General features: G+C 35.8%; 3 protein-coding genes across 8 annotated transcripts in view; 1 reads left to right on the forward strand and 2 right to left on the reverse strand.

The window, feature by feature from the left end:
* Positions 1 to 1106: 1106 nt before the first annotated feature.
* Positions 1107 to 15653, reverse strand: LOC121863588 (transmembrane protein 39A-like). Of its 4 annotated transcripts, none has more exons than XR_006088430.1 (12): positions 15577 to 15653; positions 14550 to 14659; positions 12986 to 13187; positions 12498 to 12637; positions 12103 to 12201; positions 11551 to 11654; positions 9980 to 10033; positions 9320 to 9483; positions 8375 to 8472; positions 7831 to 8038; positions 4350 to 7529; positions 1107 to 4257 (listed from the first exon to the last, which is right to left on the reverse strand). XR_006088430.1 is itself a non-coding variant. In XM_042362309.1 (11 exons), the coding sequence occupies exons 2-11, from the start codon at positions 14624 to 14626 to the stop codon at positions 7296 to 7298; spliced, it is 1380 nt and encodes a 459-aa protein (XP_042218243.1). In that variant the 5' UTR covers positions 14627 to 14659; positions 15577 to 15653; the 3' UTR covers positions 1107 to 7295. The 4 variants fall into 4 exon arrangements, 2 of the variants coding, with proteins under 2 accessions (XP_042218243.1, XP_042218244.1); XR_006088429.1 differs by having other exon boundaries at positions 1107 to 4303; XM_042362309.1 differs by having other exon boundaries at positions 1107 to 7529.
* A 445-nt stretch (positions 15654 to 16098) lies between these two features.
* Positions 16099 to 23198, forward strand: LOC121863586 (SET and MYND domain-containing protein 4-like). 3 transcript variants are annotated; one of them, XR_006088428.1, is made up of 6 exons: positions 16099 to 16150; positions 17390 to 18316; positions 18613 to 18737; positions 19353 to 19838; positions 19989 to 20101; positions 21005 to 21138. XR_006088428.1 is itself a non-coding variant. In XM_042362307.1 (5 exons), the coding sequence occupies exons 2-5, from the start codon at positions 17431 to 17433 to the stop codon at positions 21668 to 21670; spliced, it is 2163 nt and encodes a 720-aa protein (XP_042218241.1). In that variant the 5' UTR covers positions 16099 to 16150; positions 17390 to 17430; the 3' UTR covers positions 21671 to 23198. The 3 variants fall into 3 exon arrangements, 2 of the variants coding, with proteins under 2 accessions (XP_042218241.1, XP_042218242.1); XM_042362307.1 differs by lacking the exon at positions 19989 to 20101 and having other exon boundaries at positions 21005 to 23198; XM_042362308.1 differs by lacking the exon at positions 21005 to 21138 and having other exon boundaries at positions 19989 to 20997.
* Positions 23199 to 23492: 294 nt separating this feature from the next.
* LOC121863589 (neurotrimin-like) overlaps positions 23493 to 25000 on the reverse strand; it is a 22825-nt gene continuing 21317 nt past the window's right edge. Inside the window, exon 10 of the mRNA XM_042362313.1 lies at positions 23493 to 23995. The gene's annotated coding sequence lies outside the window, so the exon portion shown is untranslated. The remainder of the gene's footprint in view (positions 23996 to 25000) is intronic.

The following is a 25000-nucleotide window of genomic DNA, read 5'->3' on the forward strand; positions in this document are numbered from 1 at the left end:
ACAATAGGCCCTCCTAGGGGAGGCGACGCCCCAAAACACCGCCTTTGCGAGGGCCCCTGGGGTCACAGCGACGCAAAGAGCCATAGCAGGGACTTCAAAGACCCCCGGGCCCTCCCTGGTGCTTCAGAGACCCCAGAAATCCTCTCTGGAACAACGGCGATTCCAGAGGCCTTATCAAGGACAGCAACGATCCGAGGGATCCTCCTTCAGGCCTCAGCGACCCCATGGGGCCCTCCCATTGTCGGCAGAAACCCCAGGGGCCCTTCTATGGGCGTCGGCGCCCTCAGGGGCCCTCCCAGTGGCGGCAGCGTCCACAGGGACCCCATGGGGGCGGTGACGACCTCAAAGACAAACTCAGGGGAAGCTGTAACCCCAGGGGCCTTCTCAGGAGCAGCAGGGACCCCGTGGCTCTTCAAGTGACAGCATTGCCTACAGAGGCCCCTCAAGGGCGGTGGCGACCCCATGGGCTCTCGCATGGGCTGGTGCGACCCCAGGGGCCTTCTCAGGTGTGGCAGGGTTCTCAAGGGCCCTCCCAGGTACTGTAGCATCCCAGGGGCCCTACCAAGGGTGCCCCTTCCCAGAAGCCCTATAGCTTGCTTGGTCATGGTGCTGTATATATTGCATACGTGCAGTAATCCCTTACTTAACTGTGATTGGTGGACTAAAATGTAAACCCACCAAATTACAGCCAATAGGAGAACAGAGCACTCAGTCAGCACAACACTCCAACTTTTGTTTTCCTGTTCGATACAGCTATTTTTAGTAACTATATACCGTTAAAATTCCTTAAATCTAACCTTAATGTCAATTGAGGATAACCTAACGATAACTTTTAGGCATCCCAGTTATTTCACCTAAACATCATACACCCGTCACTTCACCTTTAAATAAACTACCCTAACCTGACCTCACCTCACCAGTCCCACCAACTACCAGCTTACTAACCATTCAGGGGGTCAGTCTGTCCTTTTATCCTTTACTACAACCATCATTGTCCAAGAGCTTGTTGAGGAGAGAGAGTGGAACTTAAAGAAAAACTGCAATATATGGTAAGGTCACACTGGATGACACCCATCTCACATCCAGACCAGGGTAATGAACACTCATTTATTATTTATCACTTTAATACTTTAATTTTTGTCAATATCGTTCATGTATTTCAGAAGCATAACACCTGAATATCATTCCATAAGATCAGGCAAAACTTTTGGGGTTAGTTATCAGAGAAATGCCATTAACTTTCCTCGTGTGTGTGTGTGTGTGTAAATAAGAAGCTGTTACTCCTAGAAAAACGTCAAGACACACATTATAATACACACTATCACCTCAGAGAAGAACTATATTTTTTATGAGCATCCCTGAACAGTGATAATACATTATCTTACTCCAGCATCAAAAGTGAAACTTCCAATCTAAAATACAGTCATATGCAAACACTCGAACAGAAGCACTCACACACAAACACTCACACTCAAGACGATTCACAAATTCAGGGAAATGTATACATACCAGCAAGTATACATGAAGGGGTTGATACACATGTAAACAGGTAGGCATTCATACATAGGCACACTGGTACACACATACATACAGGGAAGAAACAATAGGCAGAAACTTTAGCCAGAAAAGAGATTTGGTAATACACATGTCATCTATACATCACTCTGTCTTTTAACAAGTGTTTTGAAGATGGCTAAAGAATATGTTATGAATCTTTACACACTACACCTCCCAGTCAAAATGAAGAGTCTTTTGAATTTTTATTACAGCCAAAAATCAACAAAATCTCAAGTTAGTTCGAGTCTAATGTAGAATAAATTATTATTACTTTTACTTTTATCCTTTTCTTTGCCACTGATTGGCCTTTGAATGAGCTCACACTGGCCCTTGAAGCAAAATAAAATTATTTATAATATTGCAAATTACAGGTATTATACTGTAATACAATATGCTTTTATTAGTAACAATGAAATGTATATACCCAACTTACTTGAAAATTTACCCCCTCAAAAAAGAATAAAATAATTACGTAAATAAGATAATAAATTAATATACTACAGTATATAAATTACATAATAAGGAGACTCACACATGAATCCTTTTACTCTCTTCAATGCCACAACAAAATCCCTTAGCAAGGACCCACACTAAGACCAACATACATACATACATTCATACCCACACTCACCCTGCACACTATCAGTTACAAGCTCACTTTACCATATCTCCATCCCTTCAAAGTTTTACTTCTCAATATTTCAGGTGTTTCTGCACTCATTCTCCCATCTTCCTTCTTCCCCCATTCTTAGCAGGTGTACTCATGACTCAAAAGTTAATTTCCTCTGATACTGTACCAACAATAAACAAGTGATTCATGTGAGTCGTGGCCCAGCCTACAGGAAGGATATTGTAGCAAATATTTTGATCGTCGTTGCTGTCGGTGCTCTTGGAATAATAGACGAAGACAGTAATATCAACATAAAGACAGATACTAAGTGATGTGTTGAGGATTTTCAAGACTGTGAGAAAATATATATTCATAGCAGCTATGAGTGAGTGAGTGAGTTAACTACCATATTACAGTAATTATGAGTAAGTAATAGAAGAAAAAAAATCTTTGGTTTCTTTCTAAATCTAACTCTATAAAAAAAAATGTATAGTTGAGACAGTAAATATTTATATCATATTTCCATGAAAACAGTAAATTAATACTCATCCTACGTCAAATAAAAATTATATTAGGGTAAAAAAGCACTGGTTTCCTATTTTTCGTAACAGCACACCGGCAAAAAATATTAAGTGTAACCTTTCCTTGAAGTAACCTGTAAATTATATAATATTGTACAGTATCCTCTGAAGCATAACTCATTGAACCAATATACTGTACTCTATCTTATTCTTTAAGATGAACACCCATAACACCTTATCTTATACGACACAATTTGAGACTTGGTAACTTCACCATCTGAAACCTCTTGTGTGGAGCCAATCTATCATCTGAAACTTCTTAAGTGGAGCCAATCTACCATCTGAAACTTTAGTGTGGAGCAAATCTACTGTCTGATACCTATGTGGAACAAATCTATCATCTGAAACCTCGTGGAGCAAATCTACTGCAAAATACAATTAATAAGAAGCCACATCATACAACTAAGCACATCCTATCTGGGAACAGACCAACTTAATGATCAAACTAGAGTGTAAGTGTAAAACAAGGTCACCAGTACTTTCTCTTTTGATGTTACTCAAATACTCAATGATTCTAAAGTGTCCATTGTTACTGAACCCTTATTCAGCACAGAGAGACCTCCATACACAAGAGGTTAATAATCCATATAAAAATATAGACATTAACTTAAAAAATTCACACATAAATTACAGTATAACATATTTCTAAATGCATATAGTCTTCCTAATATTCAACTTGTTAGAAATAAATAGAGAAGTATCTTATCCTAACCAACCACTCAAACTCTTCAGCATTCCTCTCCAAATATATTTCACGTGATTGTCCAAAACATATACTGAGAATAAATGAAAAAAAATTAAATAAAAGAAAAAGCTGATGCCATTTTATGTACGTGAATGTCAACAACACAAACATGTACCGTAAATAAACTCTTCAAAATATATAAAGCTTTATCATCATTATGTCTTGGTCAAACTTTGTGCTTTACTAAACTGTACAGTACCAACAAAGCTCACAACCAAAGCTATGAATCTGAGGCCATGTTAGATTACACAATATAATCAATACCAAAATAAATACAAAAACGTAATAATTAACTACAAATATACATACAGTATACATATAATGACTGAGATACAAATAGTTTTGAATTTAAATAAAACTGATATGATTTAATCTCTAAAATATAATCAATCTTCAAACTAAACATAAATCAGGTTTATTTACGCAGATTTTAAACCTACACGAGGCTGTCATACACCAATATCAAGGTTGTTTGGTGTGATGTTGTCTCTGTATCAGACATCAAAGTATTTCATAATTTTGTCTGCAATGTCATACTACTATATCTAACTTGAATATACCGTACGTTAACCTTAATAAAAGTCACCAAGCCATAATCCTCACCCTAAGCCAAGCCAAAATTATCAACCTGTCAAGGCATAATTCTCAACCTGCCAAGCCATAATTCTCAACCTGTCAAGCCATAATCCTCACCCTAAGCTAAGCCATAATTCTCAACCTGTCAAGCCATAATCCTCACCCTAAGCCAAGCCATAATTCTCAACCTGTCAAGCCATAATCCTCACCCTAAGCTAAGCCATAATTCTCAACCTGTCAAGCCATAATCCTCACCCTAAGCTAAGCCATAATTCTCAACCTGTCACAGTGTACACAAAAGTAATCTTGGGGAGCTAAGTAGACCATCATCTCCAGTCGGGCATAAAAGCACTAAACAAACAAGACTAGTTAAGAGTCAGCCTGGGATGTACACTCCTCCAAATAAATATCTTTACCCTTTTTGTGTGAGCCGATGTGACACAACGGACGAAGGATTTTGACAACACTACCGAAAGAACAGAAGTCGCAATGTACATTTTAAAATTCATCGGGTCCCTCAGTAAAGATATTTCATGGAGCATGTGTACAAGGCAGGTATATTAACTGATTTCTATCATGTATATAAAAAGGTGATATGCACTGTCAGTGTTCTAATGTGGGGTCCTGTATTGGGGGGGGTAACTGACAGTTATTTTCTCTTGAGGGAGGACGTCATACAGGAGAAAACTTAGAAGTTTATATGGATCAAACATACAATGTATATACCGGTATATATTAGTGTTCATATACTGTATATATATAATATATACTGGCATTATAAAAAAATAAGATAATGTAAATATGCAATAAAATGCATCTACTTACTAACAACCTAATTACAGAAATAATATAACTAACACACTATTGAAAAAATAAATAAATCTTTTATGTTAAGAAGTGAGGAAAGACAGACACACTTAGATTAAAAACTTCATGGAAGGAGGAAGGGAAGGAGGAGGAGGAGAAGTGGAGGTCTTACCCACACTGAGGTCCATAGAACACTGATTGTGCACTTCAGGATACTACTAAATAAACCTTTAAAACAAGATGGCGCACAATACTAGAGGCAATAACAAGAAAACAATATCTCCCATAAGTTAAATGAAGTTCTCTCTCTGATAACACAAGTTCCTCAGTCTCATAAAAAACAAATACAAAAATCATACATCCAGGAATCCATTTTTCCCCAGCCTTACACCTTGATTTATACCATACCAGCTAACTCAAGTGAAATATAATTTCTCTAGCTTTGTAATCTAACATGTCAGTGCTAACAGAGGGACACAGGGCATTTATAGCATTCTTCTTAGATAATTTTGGATTTGTGAATAGAATTTGTACAGGCACGGTCAAGAATCCAGTCGTATCTTCTTGTACTCCACGAACCCAGATATTCAGACTCATGAACCCTAAGATCCAGACTCGTGAACCCGAAGCAGTAAGCAATGATGCATTATACTGTCCATAAATGCTTAGGGTTCATGAATCTCGGGGTTCGTGAATCGGCAGAAGCGACAGAACTTATGACCGTGAATGTACAGTATAATTTTCAAATCATATTGATGCAAGCAGTATATATGTTGTTGATGAGACAGTTACTTCAACCTTCAGACCATCATCACAATTGAAACCTTCACTGGGCAGCATTATAGAGTTCTTAGCTATATACAGTATTTCTAATCATTTTGTAAGCTAATACTGTACACTGTATATTATTGTGTAATTCTTTTTGTTTAGTTTCATATAATTTATCACTTTTAAAGTTTCTAGAACATCTCTAATTATGTTTCTATTCTGTAATAATCCCAATTAAATTTAATGTAAAGAATTAGTGGGATTCTGTACAGTGTTCAGAATAATACCTGGCAAAATACTGTACTGTATTAATAATTAAGCGATGAATACACTTTGACTCGGCTCTGAATTCATCACTAACAGTGGTGGGTAAGCAGACCTGGTGTACAAAATAACAAACCATAACAACAAACACTAACTGATATAATCTGTAGCCACTTCCTGTGAGATAAGACCTAGAGATTGTCCAAAGGCAGCTTCCTCGTCAAGTTTTATTCTTAGTTGTTTCTTTTCATTAACAAGGTTCAAATTCTTAAGAACATTATGAAAATGTTAAAATATATTCTGACATTATGTATTGTCTTGCACTATCTCCACCTCAGTCTGTACTCACCCCTAAGGATGTGAAATAGATGAAAGTACTTGGGAACTTGGTGTTTTCTTTTTTCAGATGTGGTTATCAGCATATACATGGACCACATGCAACTACAGTGATTTATTTGCAAAAATACTGTAATATTTACTTAATTCATTGCCTTGTCTTCAAATAAAACTGCTTATATCAATACAGAAAACAATTGGGGAGACTACAAATATAAATACAAATACTGTACTGTACTCTAAGAACTGGTGTCATATAACATCATTTCTTAAATGATTCGTCTTTTATCAGGGTTGTACAGAATTACCTCACTGTGACCATGCTGGCTTGTACCACAAATCATTCATTTATCATTTCACCACTTACCAGTTTACTAGCTGTTCAGGTAGTTGGTTCCATCCAGTGCTAGTACAGAAGGACACCAGAGTGCCCGGAGGAAACCTGTGATGTTTGGTAGGGTCGCACTGGATAACACCCTTCCCACATGTGTCCGGGACAAGCAGGACTTGAACCCTTGACACAGTGGTGAGAGAGATACTCACATTACAGCTGTACCACCATGATGAATAAATTCACTTAAATAAAGAACCAACTCACCCCTGAGAGAGCTTTTTCCTTGTGTGTCAAAAGAAGCCACAAAATTGTACCTCAGAAATAAAAACAGAAATACAATAAAGTACCTATATGAAAATTCTCCTGCCTAGACAGTACTGATAACAAGTTACTGCTTCAACATACTCCCAACAGGTGGAAGAAAACAGTAGTAATTTGCTCACGACTCACTTTTTTCTGAAACAATTTTTTTCAGAACCTGTGTGTGTTTGATTTCATTTTGAACATGAAATTTAAACTAAACCTTTCTTCATGTCTTTACCGTGACATGTCCATCATCAATTTCTAACACTTGCATACACGTCACATACATTTCACTGACGTCACTATTCACGTGGAATGTCTCACGAACGCGATATATCACACGCCGTTTCCTGGAAATTATTATATATCCAAGATTATCGTATTTATTATAAGTCTACATATTACGAGCATAATTTAATTGACAACTCTCTCTTGTAGCTGTTGCTCTTGCTGATAAACTTTTCTGAGAACCAAATAGTCTCTTAAGAGGTAGTAGAGTGCCGCGTACGATGCCGACAGGACCAGTGCCGTGGCCAGTAACTGATGCCATTGGTGTAAGGAGGCCAGCAATACTAAGTGTAGCAGGACACAGCAGACACACACCCATACCAGCACCAACACTGGCCGGGAAGGGTCACAGAAGATCGCCTGAGCATGATAAAAAAAATTGCCTAATAGATCATAGAAATAACAACCTGGAACAATGTAAGAATATGAAATTACAATACTAAAAATCAGGGTTGGCCAATTTAAACATATGGGCTTAAACCATTTAAATTTTTGAGTAATTAGTGTTAATTAATGACATTTAAAATAAAGATATTTAGATTATCAAAAAGTCAATTATGCATTCCTGTTTCAAATTAATAATATTTTAACTTTTATCTTACCTTGCTGGTAGAGTTAATATTAATAATAGAGATTTTCAGCTTAAACGGGGAAGACTTACATATAGTCTGGCATGTGTAGTGTTGCCGGGCTCAGCAGCGTTGGTGATGCCCTCCGCTCGGTACAGCTCCCGATTGTGTTTGACCAAAGCTCCCTGCGGCCACAACACAGAATTGGACCAAGGGTTGTAAGGAGCATGAGCTGACCGACCTTCAACCCGAGCCCATCCCCCGAGGTGCATCGACGCTCGGTGGAGAATATCACAGTATCTAAAACAGTTCCGACCACGAGTCAGTGATTTGATTTGGAATACCACAAGAAAAAATATTATGGCAATACTTCAACTTTCTTCATAAGCAGATGGAATATTACATCTCATACATAAAAGGTGATGAAGAATCCTTTGGTTGGACAGGTAATATAATTAAAGAAATCCAAGGAAATACACAGTACAATATTACAAAGACAGTTTGCTATTGTGTCTGAGAATGGATTATCTGGTAACTGGTGAGAACATAGATACAGACAGACAAAACAGGTGACATTAATACCCCTTGGCTGAATTGCCCGAGGGATACAAATACAGTATACAAATATTTGCTTACCTTGCAGGGTAACAATAGAGGAGGTGCCACATGAAGCACGTAGTTGTCACAAATAGTATGTGAAATGACACCCACGGCACATCATAGTACAATGGACTCTGTAATGGTGAGATGTGTGATTACGTCTCATAACAGATTGTGGTAACGTGTCATAACAGTTACCATATGTAAATAAAGCAAAACTTTAATCAGTATAATAGACACTACATTTTCCCACCATTATCAATTAACAAAGTCACTTATCTGTATACTATCACAATACATAACTGATACTATATATTACAGTACAGTGATGACTTTAGCCGAGGAAATCGAAATCATAAACAAAACTTCAGAGTAGAATGAGCTATGTGGCATGTGCTAGGGCATATGGGATGAACGAATCAACAGTTCGCTATAGATTAATCATCATCCATCATCATTCATTCATCATCATCATCATCATTATTCATCATCCTCTGCTGTGATGTACCTGGGGGAGAGTTGGGGGTTAAGGGATCAAGAGGACACAACAACATAGCTGGGCTGGTCAGTACAGTATTCCATATGCTTTGTATTCTTTTAGCCACGTAATACATCAAATAATTTTCATTTTTATTTGCGTCGTTATTATGTTGTCTTTACGTGTTATTTAATGATATGAGAGAGGGAGAGAGGTTTAGAGATCATTAGAGACATACATGTGCTTGGTGATAGATTATAAGTTATAATACTGAAAATTACATGGTAAGTGAAAATCAGCAAAAGATTATTTGCGATTTATCTCTTTCGAGGTAATATCAGGAATGTAGCCACTGCGAAAAACGAGGGACCACTATACTAAAAAAATCATGATATATCAATGACTATACAGTAATTATTTTCAACTCAATTCAAGGTACAGTGTAAGAGTATTTTCAAACTCTCTTTCAAGCTGGGAATGACGACAACTTTCCCCTAACTCACCGGGACAAAGAAGCACGGAATGAGCGTGGTGTAGTAAACGATGACGATGGTCTGGTACATGACTTGTGCCATGCGCTTGTTGCAGTCGTTAGTCAGGAATTCCACCTCTCCGCGTACTCCCTCAGCGCTGTTCAAGCAAGCGTGCTGAATGAGACGCGGCACAGCTGAAAATAATATCAATTTAATAATAATAACGATTGCTGAATAGACCAATTATTTTAGCACAGTACTCTAGATAGTGGGTGGATACTTCATCACTGGTCTATTGAAAACTGTGTTAAATTAGTTAAATTTCTTAATAATGTCTTTATTTTGGAGGCGATGAAGCCATGGTTAGTTTAGGTAAGATTAGGTCAGTGATAAATTGTCCAGTGACAGAATGTCCCCGAACCACTCTAAATACGACTGGTTGGTCACAATAACATAAAAACACACTAATGCAATGGAGATAAACATTGTGTCCTCTCTCTCAGTGATAGCTCATATATCCATGGTCAGAGTCACGCTATAACACCCTCTGGAGATCTATCATGTACAGGACAATACAGTATCACACTTTGCTGATACATCCTCACAATGTTCTTTCAATTCTACATTAGTCTGCTTCCCTAACTTATGTCTAATTGTCTTCTCATGCTTTACTTCAATTTAATTTCTCACCTGTGTATGTTTCCTGAGGCAACCATCCATCTTTCCACATATTCATACTTCTCACTACAAGAAAGAGATGTCTGTTTAGCTTCAAGCCGGAACCAAATCTCCATTTTTTTTTCCAAGTGTTCCTGCAATTCTTAGATTCCTGACAGAGATTGGAATATTTGATGATGATTCTATATTAGGCACTACACTAAAACCTCCATATAACGGACTTCTCTCTCTCCAGATAATCCGTTAAATGGAGGTTTCACATCAAATGGACCTTCGATATAACGGACTTTCATTTCTATATGGCTTGTTAGATCGAGGTTTCGCATCTAACAGACCCTCAATATAAAGAACTTTCATCTCTATATACTCCGTTAGATGGAGGTTTCGCATCTGACGGACCCTCAATATAATGGACTTTACTCTCCATATACAGTCCGTTAAAAAGAGGTTTTACTGTAGTTGTTATGGTCACAATACAGTAGTACAAAAATAGTAACGTTTAACATCATTTATCCCATTTCCCCAAAGTTATGGAGTGTAAGCCTCAAGTTAGAAGGTCGGCTCACCCAAAGAGCATTGATGTAAGCTGGTGAGAGGCTCGGTATACAGTATACCCTATGGTCAAAACCAAGTAAGGTTCTGATGGCCTGGAGTTACTAAAAATCAGAGCCAGACCTCCTGAAAATTGTAAAGTATTTAGGCCACTGAAGGACCCCAACTAAAACTCTCCACCAATCCATATTTACCCAAGTTTTAAGGTTATTTGGGGGATTGATAATGGTGGTGCCTCACTCCTTTTCAAAGAAGTATTAGCTGGTTGGACAATATATTTTTACCAATAGCTGTAGCCTAATTATGATTTTTTTTTTTCTTTAACAACACATGAATCTTGATGCAAATGATTTTTCCTCTGTAAGAAAATAATAATTATAACCCCCTGTACCACATTAGTATAGCATTCATATGTTAGTTTACCATTATACCTAAAAAAATCAGAGGGTATTGGATGGCAAAGTGCCCCTCATGGTACTGGCATTACTACCAAAGCCTTATATAACTACGTATACTGTAGCTACTTCCTCAATAATTTTAAAGTATACCTACCTCAAGGCTTTCCCATGTTGACCTCTATGGCAAGTGGAGGAACAATATGAGGTACTAGTGGAGGTACAAGTGGAGGTACTAGTGGAGGTACAAGAGGTGAAGTAAACATAATAACATTTAGATAATGTCATAAAAAATGGTACAGGAGAGGTTATGTTAGTAACCCATTCTCTGTAGTCTTTTAACAGTATTAAAAAATGAGCATAAAAGATTCACAGCTTTTAAGGTATCACGGTGATAATGACAAAGAGAAGAAAAAAAGAATAAAGCTGTAATAAAAGAAAGGAACCAATGTTAGGGCTTTGAGGGAAATGTTACTGTAGAGAAAAGCCAAAAAAACTGCAGAGGACAAGTGAAGCAAATAAAGCAGCACAGTTTATAATATTCCTCAACATGCATGACTAGAGATATGGCTGTGTCTCAATGGTTTAAACAGATACAGTGCAGCCATATGAGACAATAAAGTATGGAGCATTTACCTTGTCTGGCCTTGGTTCCTTCCTCCTTGTAATGTAAAGGGACTGGAATAACTTCTAGGAATGATGTGATCTCCATGTCAAATATGAAGACATAAAATACAAGCCTGAAAGACATAATGATACACATTATATACATCAAGTGTTTCCGTAATGTTTATATATGATACAATGGAAGAAGATTACGGAGAAAAATGGTATTTCACACAAGGTTCATGTGTATGCACCCGGACCTTCATCCACACACATACATACACACATACTTTATACTGTACTGTATATTTAATGTATATGTATAAATCAGAAAAATAGATATTATTAACACAGACATCCAGACATATATGTAGCCAGACAGACATCACCATAACTGATTATCTAGACATTTTGCTTCATGTAAAATACTGTTATTATTTATTAAACAAATCTATCCAGTCAATTATGTGACCAAAAAAAATCCAATAATTAATAAAGTACATTTAACACATCAGTATTTTCTGACACAAAGTTTATTCATCACGTGGGGTTGTTTACTCATCACGTGGGTGCTTTACTCACGGGTATCCAAGAGCCAAAATCTTGATGTAGGTAAGAGCGTCGCTGATTGTGTAGAGACAAAAGCCAAGAAGTGCTGCAATGATGCACACAAACACCACACTGCCAGGAAACAATACAATAGTTATTAGGTCTTGCAAAGAATTATTATAATTATATTACTTCACAAAACAGAGTCAAGTAACTAATCCGAAATATCCTCAGATCCATTCAGGTTCAAATTTCGTAACCTCTGTGTTGAATAAAATCGTCTGGCATTTGCTAAATAAAATATAAAAAGTGGAGTCCCATTAGGGGTTAATACACCTAAAACTATGACAATGTGTTGCATCTGACCACAATTATTTTCCAAGATACAGGAGGAGACTTGTAACAGGACGGAGATCAGCCCTGCTCACCGTGCGATAGAGAGAGCTGACTTCCACAGAGACTGGTGAAGGCAGCGTGTGATCACCAGCTTGAGGATGCTCCACCCCCACCTCCGGGTCAGTGTCACCACGATAAACCACACTACACTTCCATCTATCAGGTACAGGTTCTGTGATCAAGGAAATATATACATTATACACATAAATATACATCAACTGTATTATATTTATGTAAAGTATGAATACAAACATGCTACTGTGTAAAAGTAAGATTTGATGTAGACTACCGATAGGCCAAGAGTAATGCAGATGAGCGAGGACCCAGGAAACCGGAATATCACCAAAACCGAGTGTACAAACTTCCTAGTTACCAGCAGGTTTTGCTAAGGAGGGCACTGTGGTAATCTGTTATTTATGGATTACTTATAACATTTCATAATCCCTAAAAAACTAGAAAGATACATAACAGATTCATAAAAAAAAACACCTTATGCGACATTAAACAGTGATGTACAAACCATAGCATATTTGGTGTGAGAATGAGGCAGCCAGAAGACAGTGCGGTAGATGTTGAGGTACTGGAGAGCCAAGGACATGAGGCTAAACACCAGCATCAGCGTCTCAAACCCCAGCTCCGAGATGCGGGGAATATCCGGTATGGTCATGTGCTTAGGAGGTGTTATGGGCATCAGGGGCGGTCCATCTTCTGCATGTCCGAGCCTGCAATATACGGCAATTATTAATATTCTATCCCTTACAAATTAAATACCTCCTTCTGTAACCTAAAATACGTACCTTATTCCTGAACATGTGATTCTATCCTCTGTTACGTGGGAAAATAATACTATATCCTGTATTTACTGTTGGATCAATATAAAGTCAGAAAACAAGTGACAATCTACAAGTGGTTTTTTCTTTTTTTACGGGGATTAGCCCACCCGGGCACAGGTCACTGACCCACATCGGGGCATGGGGGGGGCGAAAATGTAATAATAATAATAATAATAATAATAATAATAATAATAATAATGATAATAATAATAATAATAATAATAATAATAATAATAATAATAATAATAATAATAATAATAATAATAATAATAATAATAATGTATTAATAATTCAGATAAGTAAAATTTATAAAAACAATACAAAAATATAAATAATAAAATAATAATGATGATAATAATAATAATAATAATAATAATAATAATAATAATAATAATAATAATAAAGAACCATAAAGAAATACAAAAATGGAAAAAAAAGGATCAATAGTGAGAAACGATATACAGTACAGTGGGGTATGCTATAACGAACGGATCCTACTACGAATATTCCTATAACGAACGGTTTTACCTATAAAATTGAGAATGCTATAACGAACGAAACTCCTACAACGAACATTATTTAATTTTTTTTTTTTGCTAATTTATTGTTTTTTTATTACAAGTATTAATGATAGTCTTTATTTCAGGGCTTTAGATGCATATTTATGCACTTTTTTACAATTTTATATTATATTTTTCAGTGTTAAGTGGTTGTATTTGGGGGCCTGGAACGGATTAATCCTATAACGAACGAATACTATAATGAACAAGGTTCTAGAACCAATTAGATTCGTTATAGCATACCCCACTGTATGTTGTGTTGTCAAAGGTAAGAGAAACAATTGAGACCCTGCAATTGTGTAAATGAGGCAGAAAGTCAGATCAGCAACCTGGGACGTGGTCACAATTTTCGTGATGCCATCTAGCAGCAGGGTCTACCATTAAACAATACATTATGCTTCCAATATCTTCCCAGGCGGTAGTACCTCCCTGTTTGGTAGCTGCCTACTTCCTATATTACAGATATATTACAAAAAGAAATCAATCACTGAACATCTCCCTGGTAGAGTTCAAAAGGTTTACATTCCAAATAATCCTCAAAAACAGTAAAATATCTGAATGAATAATCAAAAACCACATCTACTAATATTTCAGAAGTATTCCAAACTAAGAGAACTAAAATTTAATCATCGATACAGTATTTACCAAATTCTTATTCTAACATATTAAACCCATGAACAGTAGCACTAACCTCTTCAAGTCATGGTCCAGCAGTGCTACAGGTTTGGGTGGTGGAACACGGGAAGGATTGCGTCGCCCTCCTGCCATCGCCGCTTTCGTCACTCTCGCACACACGCGCGTCTGTCATTTTGAAATCCTGGTATGAGAGACAGCCATGGGTATATAATGTCAATCAAAGGAATTTTACTTTTCTCAAGGCAGGAAAATGAAAACTGACAAATTATTCACTGTGTTTGATTCTGTCTTCCATAACATAGACTTTTTAATTCATAAAACAAATCTATATATTTTATCTTTTTTGGTAAGATTCTTTAAAGTCTTCAAGAAATTTACCCAAACTTTCTAAGCAACAGAACCACATAGAGAATAATAAACATCAGAGTAATTGTCTTGAATGATTCCGCAGACATAAGGAAGATTTAATTATTCAGGAAACGTATTCAATAAAACATCTATTTAGGTAAGATCTTCCAGCCGTCTATAATAGGAAAAGTGGTATTCCTCCACCTCACTTCACTTATTCTATAAAAAAAGAATTACTTTTCTTCCATAGATATTTTTCATTAGGTAGCTGGTTAACCCGGACTATCATTCATAAATATTACACAAGTTACTTAGAGCACATACACCATAACTACTATACAATGACATACTCAATTAACTTCATATGATCATAAAAGGAATAAACCACTGAATTCTGCTAAACAATTCATCTTAATATCATAGACATCAAGATTTTTATAGAATAGTAAATGAATAAAAAATATATTTCTAGTATATAGTTGTAAATCAATTATAGAGGTAACACTCCTAACACAGGCCATTAACTCCTAACATAGGCCATTAACCACCATAATTCCCACAAATCCAATTAAAACATTAAAGAGATTCAATACAAATTAACAGATCTATTTATTAAAAGATTTACTCTAATAAGACTTACACCAGTTACATCTACCATTTACTTAACCCCTTAATTCATATACCAGTAATATATCCTATATCTCTTATCATAATTATATGTTAAAGAGACTTACCAATAGAGGTAGTTAAGCCACAAACAAATTTAATTAACAGGGACTGAAGGAATAACTACCTCACTTGTGGTCGTTTAAAGTACTATCACAGGCACACAAACACGGTGCCACATATAAGTATTTACTAACACTTAAACCTCTTTTATTCTGATCATATTTGGCTCTATTTTGTAATATAGTTTAGTTAAGACTTTATCATGTTAATTTTTATTCTTATCGTTGTTATATCCATTATTATTATATATTTTCAACCCTGGTAAGGCTATAAGAGATGTGGCATCCCTTTCATTGATAGTAAATCCGGATGCTTAACAAGAACGCTCTGTGAATGTGTTCGGGTTATATACACAGAATAGTTTATCATTTAATAAAGATTATGACATTATTACCAACATATATTTAGGAATAATGAATTTAATATATGTTTTATTACTTTTCACATTATTTAGGTACATTTACATTAATTAATATCTGAAAAAAATGAATAAAATACCTGATAAATTTGTTCCCCTTCCGAGGATCCGAACGAGCCCATGCTTTAAACACCTCTATATATAGCACCAACTGGAGCCAGGTAATTATAATACTTTAATTCTCTTATTTTAACACATTTATAGATAATTTATTTATTAATCTTGTATAGTAATGTTATCTTATGGTTGTAGTGAAGTAATATATCAGTAAATATTAAAGATAAGTAATGAATGAGGTGTGAGAAGGTATTGTTGTTATTCCATATTTAAAGGTCATTCTTGTTGGTCATTAGGGGTTAAAGGTCATTAAAAGCCGTAATGTATTTAATTCTTACGTTATTAAATACTGTAGGTGATTTAATTCTTACACATTGTTTATATTTTGGGTATTTAATTGATAGAATGTAAATATTATGTTGATTTAGTGGAAAAAATGAATTTGTACTGATAAAATATGTTAGTATAAAGTATTTTAGTGTTATTAAGTATATTTTAATGCATAAATAGAGTGTTAATGTGCTTAGCTAGCTTATATAACAGATCAGAGCATAAATAAGGAGATATGTATAATTATTGACTTGTTTTGAGTATTGATATACACATTGTACTATTCTAACCTCAATTTAATATATTTTTCTTAAGTTACTAGTTTATTAACCACATACAGTCAAAGCTGCAGTTAATGGACATCAGTCTAACGGGTACAGTCCGGTATATGGAGGTAGAGGCAGAGCACAGGTTCACACTAGAAGGAGTTGTTCGATTTCGTTCATTTTTTCCATAGATGTTATTTGTATGATAATAAGTAATAAAAATGATATGATAATGAACAAAAGCTAACCTAACCTAACCTAACCTAACCTAACCTAACCTAACCAACCTAACCAAAGAAAGCTTCCTAATTTTACCTAACTTCCTAGCTGGAGTGCTCTGCTTCCCAGACCCCCTGACATATCTAATAAAAAGAACTAACTTTGCTATTTGTTACCAATGAGTGAAACTTCATTGAAGCATAATGGTGTTATTTTAATTTTTTTGTGGACAACGTGAGAGTGCGCTCGGATCAAATGGCTCGGTTGTTGCACTGAAATAAAGAGCGGACAACAAACATTCCCTAATGATAAAGTTATATTAGGTAAAGGTTTTGCTAAATCACTTGAGTTTCAACATAATTAAATAATTGCGTAGATATTCGGCAGTGTACGTGGATGGAAACTACTAACTAAAAAAGAACTAACCTAACCTAACTGTAGAGTATAATATTCTTCTTCTTTTTACTCTGTGTCTGTTTATATGTGTAGGATTTTAGGACCAGAAGTTATCTTACTCTCATTTTCCAGGATTACATTAACACGACACAGGAAGGAACATCACCCTCATCATGGCTGGAGCTCCGTGCTTCCAGGAGTTATTCTCGAACTTGATAAAGAAGCTGAAGGAAATGGAGAAGGTGAAGGAGGTGAGCGGTCACTTTGGTCCTACACACAGCATAGAGGATATGTTCTCTTATCTCTGGGGGCTAGAGGAAGCTCACACTTACCTTCAACCGACTGTGTTTGGTTCAGGTAAATCTGACGCCGAGGCAGAAAGACTCCGTGCTGAAGGCAATAGATTCTACCAGAGAAAATTCCTTGATAAAGCTTTAAAACTGTATAATCTTAGTATAATGTCCGCCCCACATCCTAGGGTCAGTGACGACATCAAAACTGATAATTTAACTGAAATTTTTGATAGCACTAATGAAGATGCATTTAGATCCTTAGCTCTCGGATATGCTAATAGATCTGCCGTGTTGTTTGAGCTGGAACAGTACGGTAGATGTGTAAGTGATATAGATAAAGCACTCAGGTACGGTTACCCAAAGCTATTACACAGTAAGCTAGCGGAGAGAAAAGCAAAATGTCTCATTGCTCAGAGGAAAGAAAATGAAGCAAAGGAATTATTAGAGTCTTCACTTCAAGCCTTAGATGCTATGTCACTGGATGAATCACAAACTAAGTCATCCAGAGATGCTTTATGTCAACTCCTACAACACTGCCGGACAGATGAAGGTTCAGTTGGCTCGTCAGTGAAACCAGATAACACTGATACACCATTATCCTTATCATCAGCTACCAAAGAGAAGTTATTATTTGCTTATGAAACTCCCAAGCCGCCAGAACTCTCACACCCCAGCTCCACCATTCCGTCACTGAGCAGCGCTGTCAGACTGGCCTTCTCTCCATCCCAGGGGCGCTATCTTGTGGCCGAGAGAGACATTAAACCCGGTAAGCCTGTCTCCGTCTTTGTCTTCTACTTTATAAATTCTGTACAGCTTCATCTTTTCAGTGTAGTTTCATATTGTACTTATAATTATGTTACAGTATATATTCACCCTTTTGTCCTGTTTAATAACCAGGATCTCCAGAACACCTAACACATGTAACCGAGACTAAATTCCAGAAATTCCAGAAAATTTTTCCATTATTTCCAACCTGATCATAGCCTTGTTGATTATACCCGAGTCATCTAATGCAGTTTTTGATTATAAACTTGAATTTTAGGACCATTTCCACATTTACAGGTGAGGTGTTGGTGGTAGAGGAAGGGTATAGTAGAGTCCTTCAGTTAGACTCCTCCTTGCGTACCCACTGCTCTGGTTGCCTCGCCCGATGTCTTCATCCATTGCCGTGCCCTTCCTGCTCAAAAGTAAGACTCGTTGATTAAGCTTCTAATTTGTCTTATTGTTGTTGTGTTTCATCTGGTCATTATCTACACAAACTGTTACTGTAACTACTAGCAATGACACCACTACATTTTTTTCTATTCATTAAGTTTTCTAAATACAATCCTCTACATGCATACAATGGTACAGTACTCCTTTACATGCTGGTTAAGGATCTGGCTTCAGTATTTTAAACATCCAGTATTTAGTGTTAATTAATGATTCACTTAATACAGACTTGGTTATTAGATGAGATTTCAGGATCAATCTTTCATTAACTGTTTTAAGTAGTACTGTATTATGATGTTGATAGAGTACTCTTTTTGAAAACCTGTACTGTACTTTACATTAAATTTCTTATGTAAATTGTCTAACATATTGTACCCTTATAATTTCTTTTCCAAGTTACTAAGGATAAATGAGAGGTAAGTGGCTTTTTCAACACTAATAACCATACTATAGAAGTAATGGTCTTCATAACTCATTATGATGTTTAGATAGCCACTGTATTAAGTCTGACTATCATTGATAACTTTGTAAATTGTAGAGATTACCATTCAATTTGTCTTTAACTATATAAAATAATTTTCTCTCAACAGGTTATCTTCTGTAGCAGTGAGTGTCAAGTACGAGGTCTCACATCATATCACAGTCGAGAATGTGGCGTACTTCCCGCCCTGACTGCCCTAGACATGGGTAAAAACTCTGTATTGGCCTATAGGATACTTATACAAACTTCCTTTACTCGACTAAAAGACGAGGTGCCGGTCTACCTCGGTGAAGCAGCTGAACGTACGCCAGAGAGACTTGGGTTTAACGACAGAGGAATATACGACTCCACCGACTATAGAACCATCTACCATCTTGTGACCAATAAAGAGAGTCGTTCTGTAAGCGACCTGTTCAAGAGGTGCGCCATGGCCCTAACGTTAACCAAATTACTGCAAGAGAGTCGACGGTTCTTTGTTGACGCGGCTGGTGAACCCTTTATCCCCAGTCATGAGGATCTGGTGGTTGCTGGTTCCACACTCTTGGTCCATATGATGAACTTACCTTGCAATGCTCACTCCATCACTGAGTTACAGGTAGATATACTTTATAGGTTTACAGTAGAATCATATAGTAAACGTTTTAAATATAGGATTGATTAATACAACAGGTTAATCTATTATTTTTTTATTGCTTTTGTTTAGTTTTTGTGTAAGATTCTAACAAGAAGTATCTCAATGTCTCAGAAAACTTGAAATACCAGACCCAACTGAGCAAGGAGTAAATCTTTGACTTATATTCCACAATTACCACAACAGGTGCACTCTTTTCTGTGTGCCTAATGTGGCGGTGATATACGGTTAGTGTACACGATTTTAATTTACTTATCTAAGTATCTTGTCTTTTGATCGAGGTCAGGGCATTTGCTAGCTACTTGTGCATGGTGGGTATGGAATGAGTAGGCTTGCATAGGCTTCTTTAAGTCAAATAAAATGGTTATTTGGGTGACCTCTTTCCTGTTTCAGAATATTTATGTTTTCAGACTGGCTTGCCCTCCAATTAATCTGAAATTGTGAGGGTTTATTGTATTCCTTAGTGCTTGTAAGCTGTGATGCTTCAGTTATGTTATTGCCTAGATAATACAGTACCTTGGATTCTTCAGTAAATAGTTCAGGTGTAGTAGTTGAGCTAAAAGGGATCTTCAACTGGCTTCCTCTTGAAAAAGGTCTTTAAACTGGCTTCCTGTATAAAAAGAACTGTGAACTTTCTCCCTACGTAAAATAAATTTGGACTTGGCTTCTAAAAGCTATGTTAAACTTGTTTCCTATTCATAAAGAACTTGGAGCTGCTTCATGGCTTAAAAAAAACTGTGAAATTAAATCCCACCTAAAATTGAGTCTTAGGTTGCTTACAATGTACAGTACAGTACAGTACAGTACAGTACAGTACACTACAGTACAGTACAGTACAGTACAGTACAAAGAACAATGAATATGCTTTCTGTGTTTTCTGTACATTGCATTAGAGTACAGTATTTGTTATTTGTTTTGTTGTATGAATAGAATACTGTACTGTATTTATAAATCTTCTGATGATACAATTTAGAAGGAAAACAAAGAGACTAATTTTTTTTTGCAAAAGATAATCATTTATAATTTAAGCTTAAGGAAATCAGCATTCATATTTTTTAATGAAAAATAGCATCATCATCAGTAATATCTTTCATTTCACTGTAAGTATTAACCCAGTTTCCTCTCTACAGGTGGATGTCAGTAATTTTCAGAAGAGCGCCTCTCAAGAAATTGGTTGCGGATCTTTCGGAGTGTTGAGTTTGACTAACCACTCGTGTAATCCAGCCGCTGCCCGCTCCAGCTACGGCAGTGTTGTGGTCCTCCGGGCTATACGACTCATAGGTCAGGGGGAAGAAGTAACCGACTGTTATAGTGAACACTATGGCATAAATGGAGCTGAAACGAGGAAAGTATCTCTCATGCAACAATATTATTTCCCCTGCTCTTGTGACCCTTGTCAATACAACTGGCCCACATATCTTAGTTTGTCCTCAAAGCTCAAACTCAAGTGCTTAAAATGTTCAAAAGCATTAAATTGTGAAAAGGGGCAGTGTAATCAATGTAAACTGAGCTATACTGAACCTGTAGGGAATAAAGTCAATGGAGATGTTACATACAGCTTGAAGGTTGTGGAGGAACAAGTCAAGGAAGCTGTTGTCTATTACGAGGACGCTTACAGAGATATTATCGATGGATACAATTCCTTAAAAAATGAAGAATCGATTTGTAATGTCATTCAGCTTATAGATAAATATATTGAACAGCCTAATAAAGTTTATTTTGAGGCCCAAGAAACGCTGAAACATTGCTTTGATAGGCAAGGTTCTTGTGTATTCAAGAAGGAGGTACTACTTTAAAATGGCTGTCAATTACATATAACTCTTTTTGTACCTTCTGTATTTACCCTTGTGTGATAACAATAGATGGTTGTTTTTGTGTACTTACTGTATATACACAATTGTTAATATCTAAAAAAAGACAAATGTGTTCTAGAGTTTTCAAACCTTAACCAAAGAAATAAAAAGATTTGTTTGTCATAAAATATAACTTGTATTATAGACATCATTCAGGTACTGTAAATAGCTTCTTCTTATTTTGTCAATGACGTCCAGGACCATCTACTGTACTGTGTATTATACAAAGTGCCTTTACATGTAAATCAAAGCAATTTATTACACAGGAGCATCAGAGTACATGTATAGTGTATAAAATGGATCCTCTTGTAGTGCAGGACATAGGTTGTATAATGAACATTTCTGAGTAACAAAACTTCTTTACTGTTGGCAATTTTATATATATTTATTATACTGTTGTGCTGTTGAATGAGCATTTAACTCTCTCATACATATGCCATAGTCTTTAGTGTGATTTTGCAGGTGAGATAGTTTGTAATACCTCATTAACACAGGTATGTATTTGTGAATATTTAGACATATACCACAAAAGTATATTTATTTGCTGTAAAAGTCATAGATGATTGTAGCTTTACTTGATTTTCACCACTGATCAACCTCTTAGCCTCTTGGGCAGTCAGTCACGTCTCTGTTACACACTGTTGGCAAGTAGTAGTCATGTACTGGCTGTGGAATGTATCTCTACCTGTACAATACCAATCTTTCCTTTTATGATATTAATTTCTTTCATCAGTGTGAATTAGAGGCTAATGAAATCAAATAACAAGGTGTTGGTTGGACTTTTATAAAAATAGGTTATATGGTAATTAATCTTTAATATTTAAAGACTTTTTTTAATTTATTGATTAATAATGGTGCTCATATCGAAATGATTATGTTCTAGTTAACATAAAGCTGCTTAAGATGGAATATTTTAACCTTTTTAACATAATTGCTGTATAATAATCATTCAGTAATTGAATGATTGATTTTTTATTTTTTATTTATTTATTTATTTGTTTATTTATTTATTCATTTATTAATTTTGCCAACCCATGGGAGCAGGATGACCCACGACCCCTACCATGGGCCAGGGTAGCTATCACAGATCAGGGGCAATGGGTTGATATTAGACAAGTGTACATCCCCTCTGTTTGTCTCTATATTTGTGAACCCATTGAGTTTTACGACAAGCTGGTGGGGTGGAGGAGATATACCAGTCTTCAGGAGAATAGTGATATTATTCCTTCACCAGACCTGTAGATGGTGCTTATACTCCTACAGGTATTAAGAAATATTCCAAGAACTACAGTATAAATCTAAATGGTTGGGAAATACAGTTCTACAGAAATATACATTAAACTAAAGAATATCAATGGTGCTATTAATGTTTGTGTATTTTCATGAATATTAATTTAGAATTGTTCCGCCTTTTGGCTATATATATTACATAATTTTCTGTTGATTTTGCTATTAAAACTCTCTATTTCACTTTACTGTATTTGTTTCGTCCTTATTTATCTACCTTAAAACAGTAATTATCATCATCTGCTGTGATTGTTGATTTGTTCCAGTTTAAGATAAAGGATTAAGTGTCGTACAGTATATAGCTGTAATTATTCAAGGTACTTTATTTTCATCTTATTTTCTCTATTAATGTACTAACAATCTTGAGGATACTGCTTGGGTCATTAACTGTGGACATACACACAGGCTACACACACACACAGGCTACACACACACACAGACACATGCTTGTTACTTACACACACACACACACACACATGCTACTTACACACACACACATAAATATACACTCTCAAACACACTCAGACACAGTTCAGTGGTTTTTAAATTGGAAAAGTACTGACGGTGTTGAAGTTACTTGCATTTCCGTAGCTATGCCTTTAAATAACAGATCAAGAAACTAAATATGAATAATACGAACATTTGGAGGAGAAAGACTAAAAATTTATTTCATATTAAATTTTTAAAGAGTACAGGTATATTGTATAACATTTTAAGAAAGTTACCCCTCCTAATTTTTTTTTTGGTACATACCCTGTACATTCCTTTAAAAAAACAATACCGTATTCTGCATTATAAAAGGATATCCTGTTCTATATGTTAATTAATTATAATATGATGAATAACTATATAAATATTAAACGGGCAAAATTTTGTAACAGATGGTAAGAAAATTGTGACGTCATGGACAATCCAATTAGAGTTGCTTTACGACCAGACGGACTCGAGTGACCTGACGAACTGCACGTCAACCATCACCTCCTGTCAATATATTACTCTTTTTAACATTCCGTGAACTACAGTGCAACTTAAAGTGAAAAAAATATCAAATAGTGTCGTAAAGTGTCATAAGAATTAAAAAAGTGTAGTAAATTCTCTATATGTGTCGTAATTTCTCAATTAAACGAAATAGAAACAAGAAGTGAATGGAAAAAAAATCCGATTAGATATACTTTGTCGTAGATGGAAATAGTATAAAAAAATACATTGAAATTACTTAGAAAATTATAAGTATAAGTTATATATATATTAGCAGCAACGAGTAACTTTAAACTATCGAATTGTCGTTTCAGTTTGGGGCCATTTGACCCCTGATTGGCCAATGACAAGTACACTCAAGATATAAAATATTCTTCAAACAAATTCTCATAACAAAATTGAAGTTTTCCAGTGAACAAATGTGAGTATTGGTTAATTAAGGGGATTGTGGGATGGATTTGGGATTTATTGACGTTATTGAGTGTAAATACAACGTAATGCCATTTAAGTATTTTCCACACACACACACACACACACACACGTAAAAATAAGTAAAACTGAACCATCTATATTAATATAATCCTCACAGCACCCACAGCAACGAGAGAATTTAACCTTTGCACAAAATATAACAATATCGCAGTGTTAGGTGATTCTTGACTGACATACTCCACAAGATTAACGATACAACAATATTAGATTAACGATACAACAATATTAGATTAACGTTACAACAATATTAGTTTAACGATACAGCAATATTACCCCCTTATACTGTGTACGTGCTTGTTTTCAGTATTATGTCATTAACCATCCATGAGCATTAACCTTTTCAGAGTTCTTCATAAATCAGCGTCTTTAGCCCGAAGTAATCATTTATTAACGAGTTCCTGTTGGTCAAATGTTTTTCTTGTTGTCTCTGTGTTTGTTGTTCAAGTGTTCCTTTTTTGTGTTCCATTTCAGTTTTTAATGGCCAAATGTTCCTTCTTCTCTCTCAATTCCATTTAT

The sequence above is a fragment of the Homarus americanus genome, unplaced genomic scaffold (assembly GCF_018991925.1).
Source record: "Homarus americanus isolate GMGI-L3 unplaced genomic scaffold, GMGI_Hamer_2.0 scaffold41366, whole genome shotgun sequence".
Taxonomy (NCBI): domain Eukaryota; kingdom Metazoa; phylum Arthropoda; class Malacostraca; order Decapoda; family Nephropidae; genus Homarus; species Homarus americanus.

Bases quoted from the DNA above. Each gene is read 5' to 3' on its own strand.
- LOC121863588 (XM_042362309.1), bottom strand. From the start codon at position 14,626: ATGGCAGGAGGGCGACGCAATCCTTCCCGTGTTCCACCACCCAAACCT. The intron at 10,034-11,550 runs GTAAATGCTCCA...TCTTTCTTGTAG, and splicing joins AGGAACCAAGGCCAGACAAG to TGAGAAGTATGAATATGTGG. The intron at 8,039-8,374 runs GTAAGCAAATAT...GAACTGTTTTAG, and splicing joins CTCTATTGTTACCCTGCAAG to ATACTGTGATATTCTCCACC.
- LOC121863586 (XM_042362307.1), top strand. From the start codon at position 17,431: ATGGCTGGAGCTCCGTGCTTCCAGGAGTTATTCTCGAACTTGATAAAG. The intron at 18,738-19,352 runs GTAAGACTCGTT...TTCTCTCAACAG, and splicing joins CGTGCCCTTCCTGCTCAAAA to GTTATCTTCTGTAGCAGTGA. The intron at 19,839-21,004 runs GTAGATATACTT...TCCTCTCTACAG, and splicing joins ACTCCATCACTGAGTTACAG to GTGGATGTCAGTAATTTTCA.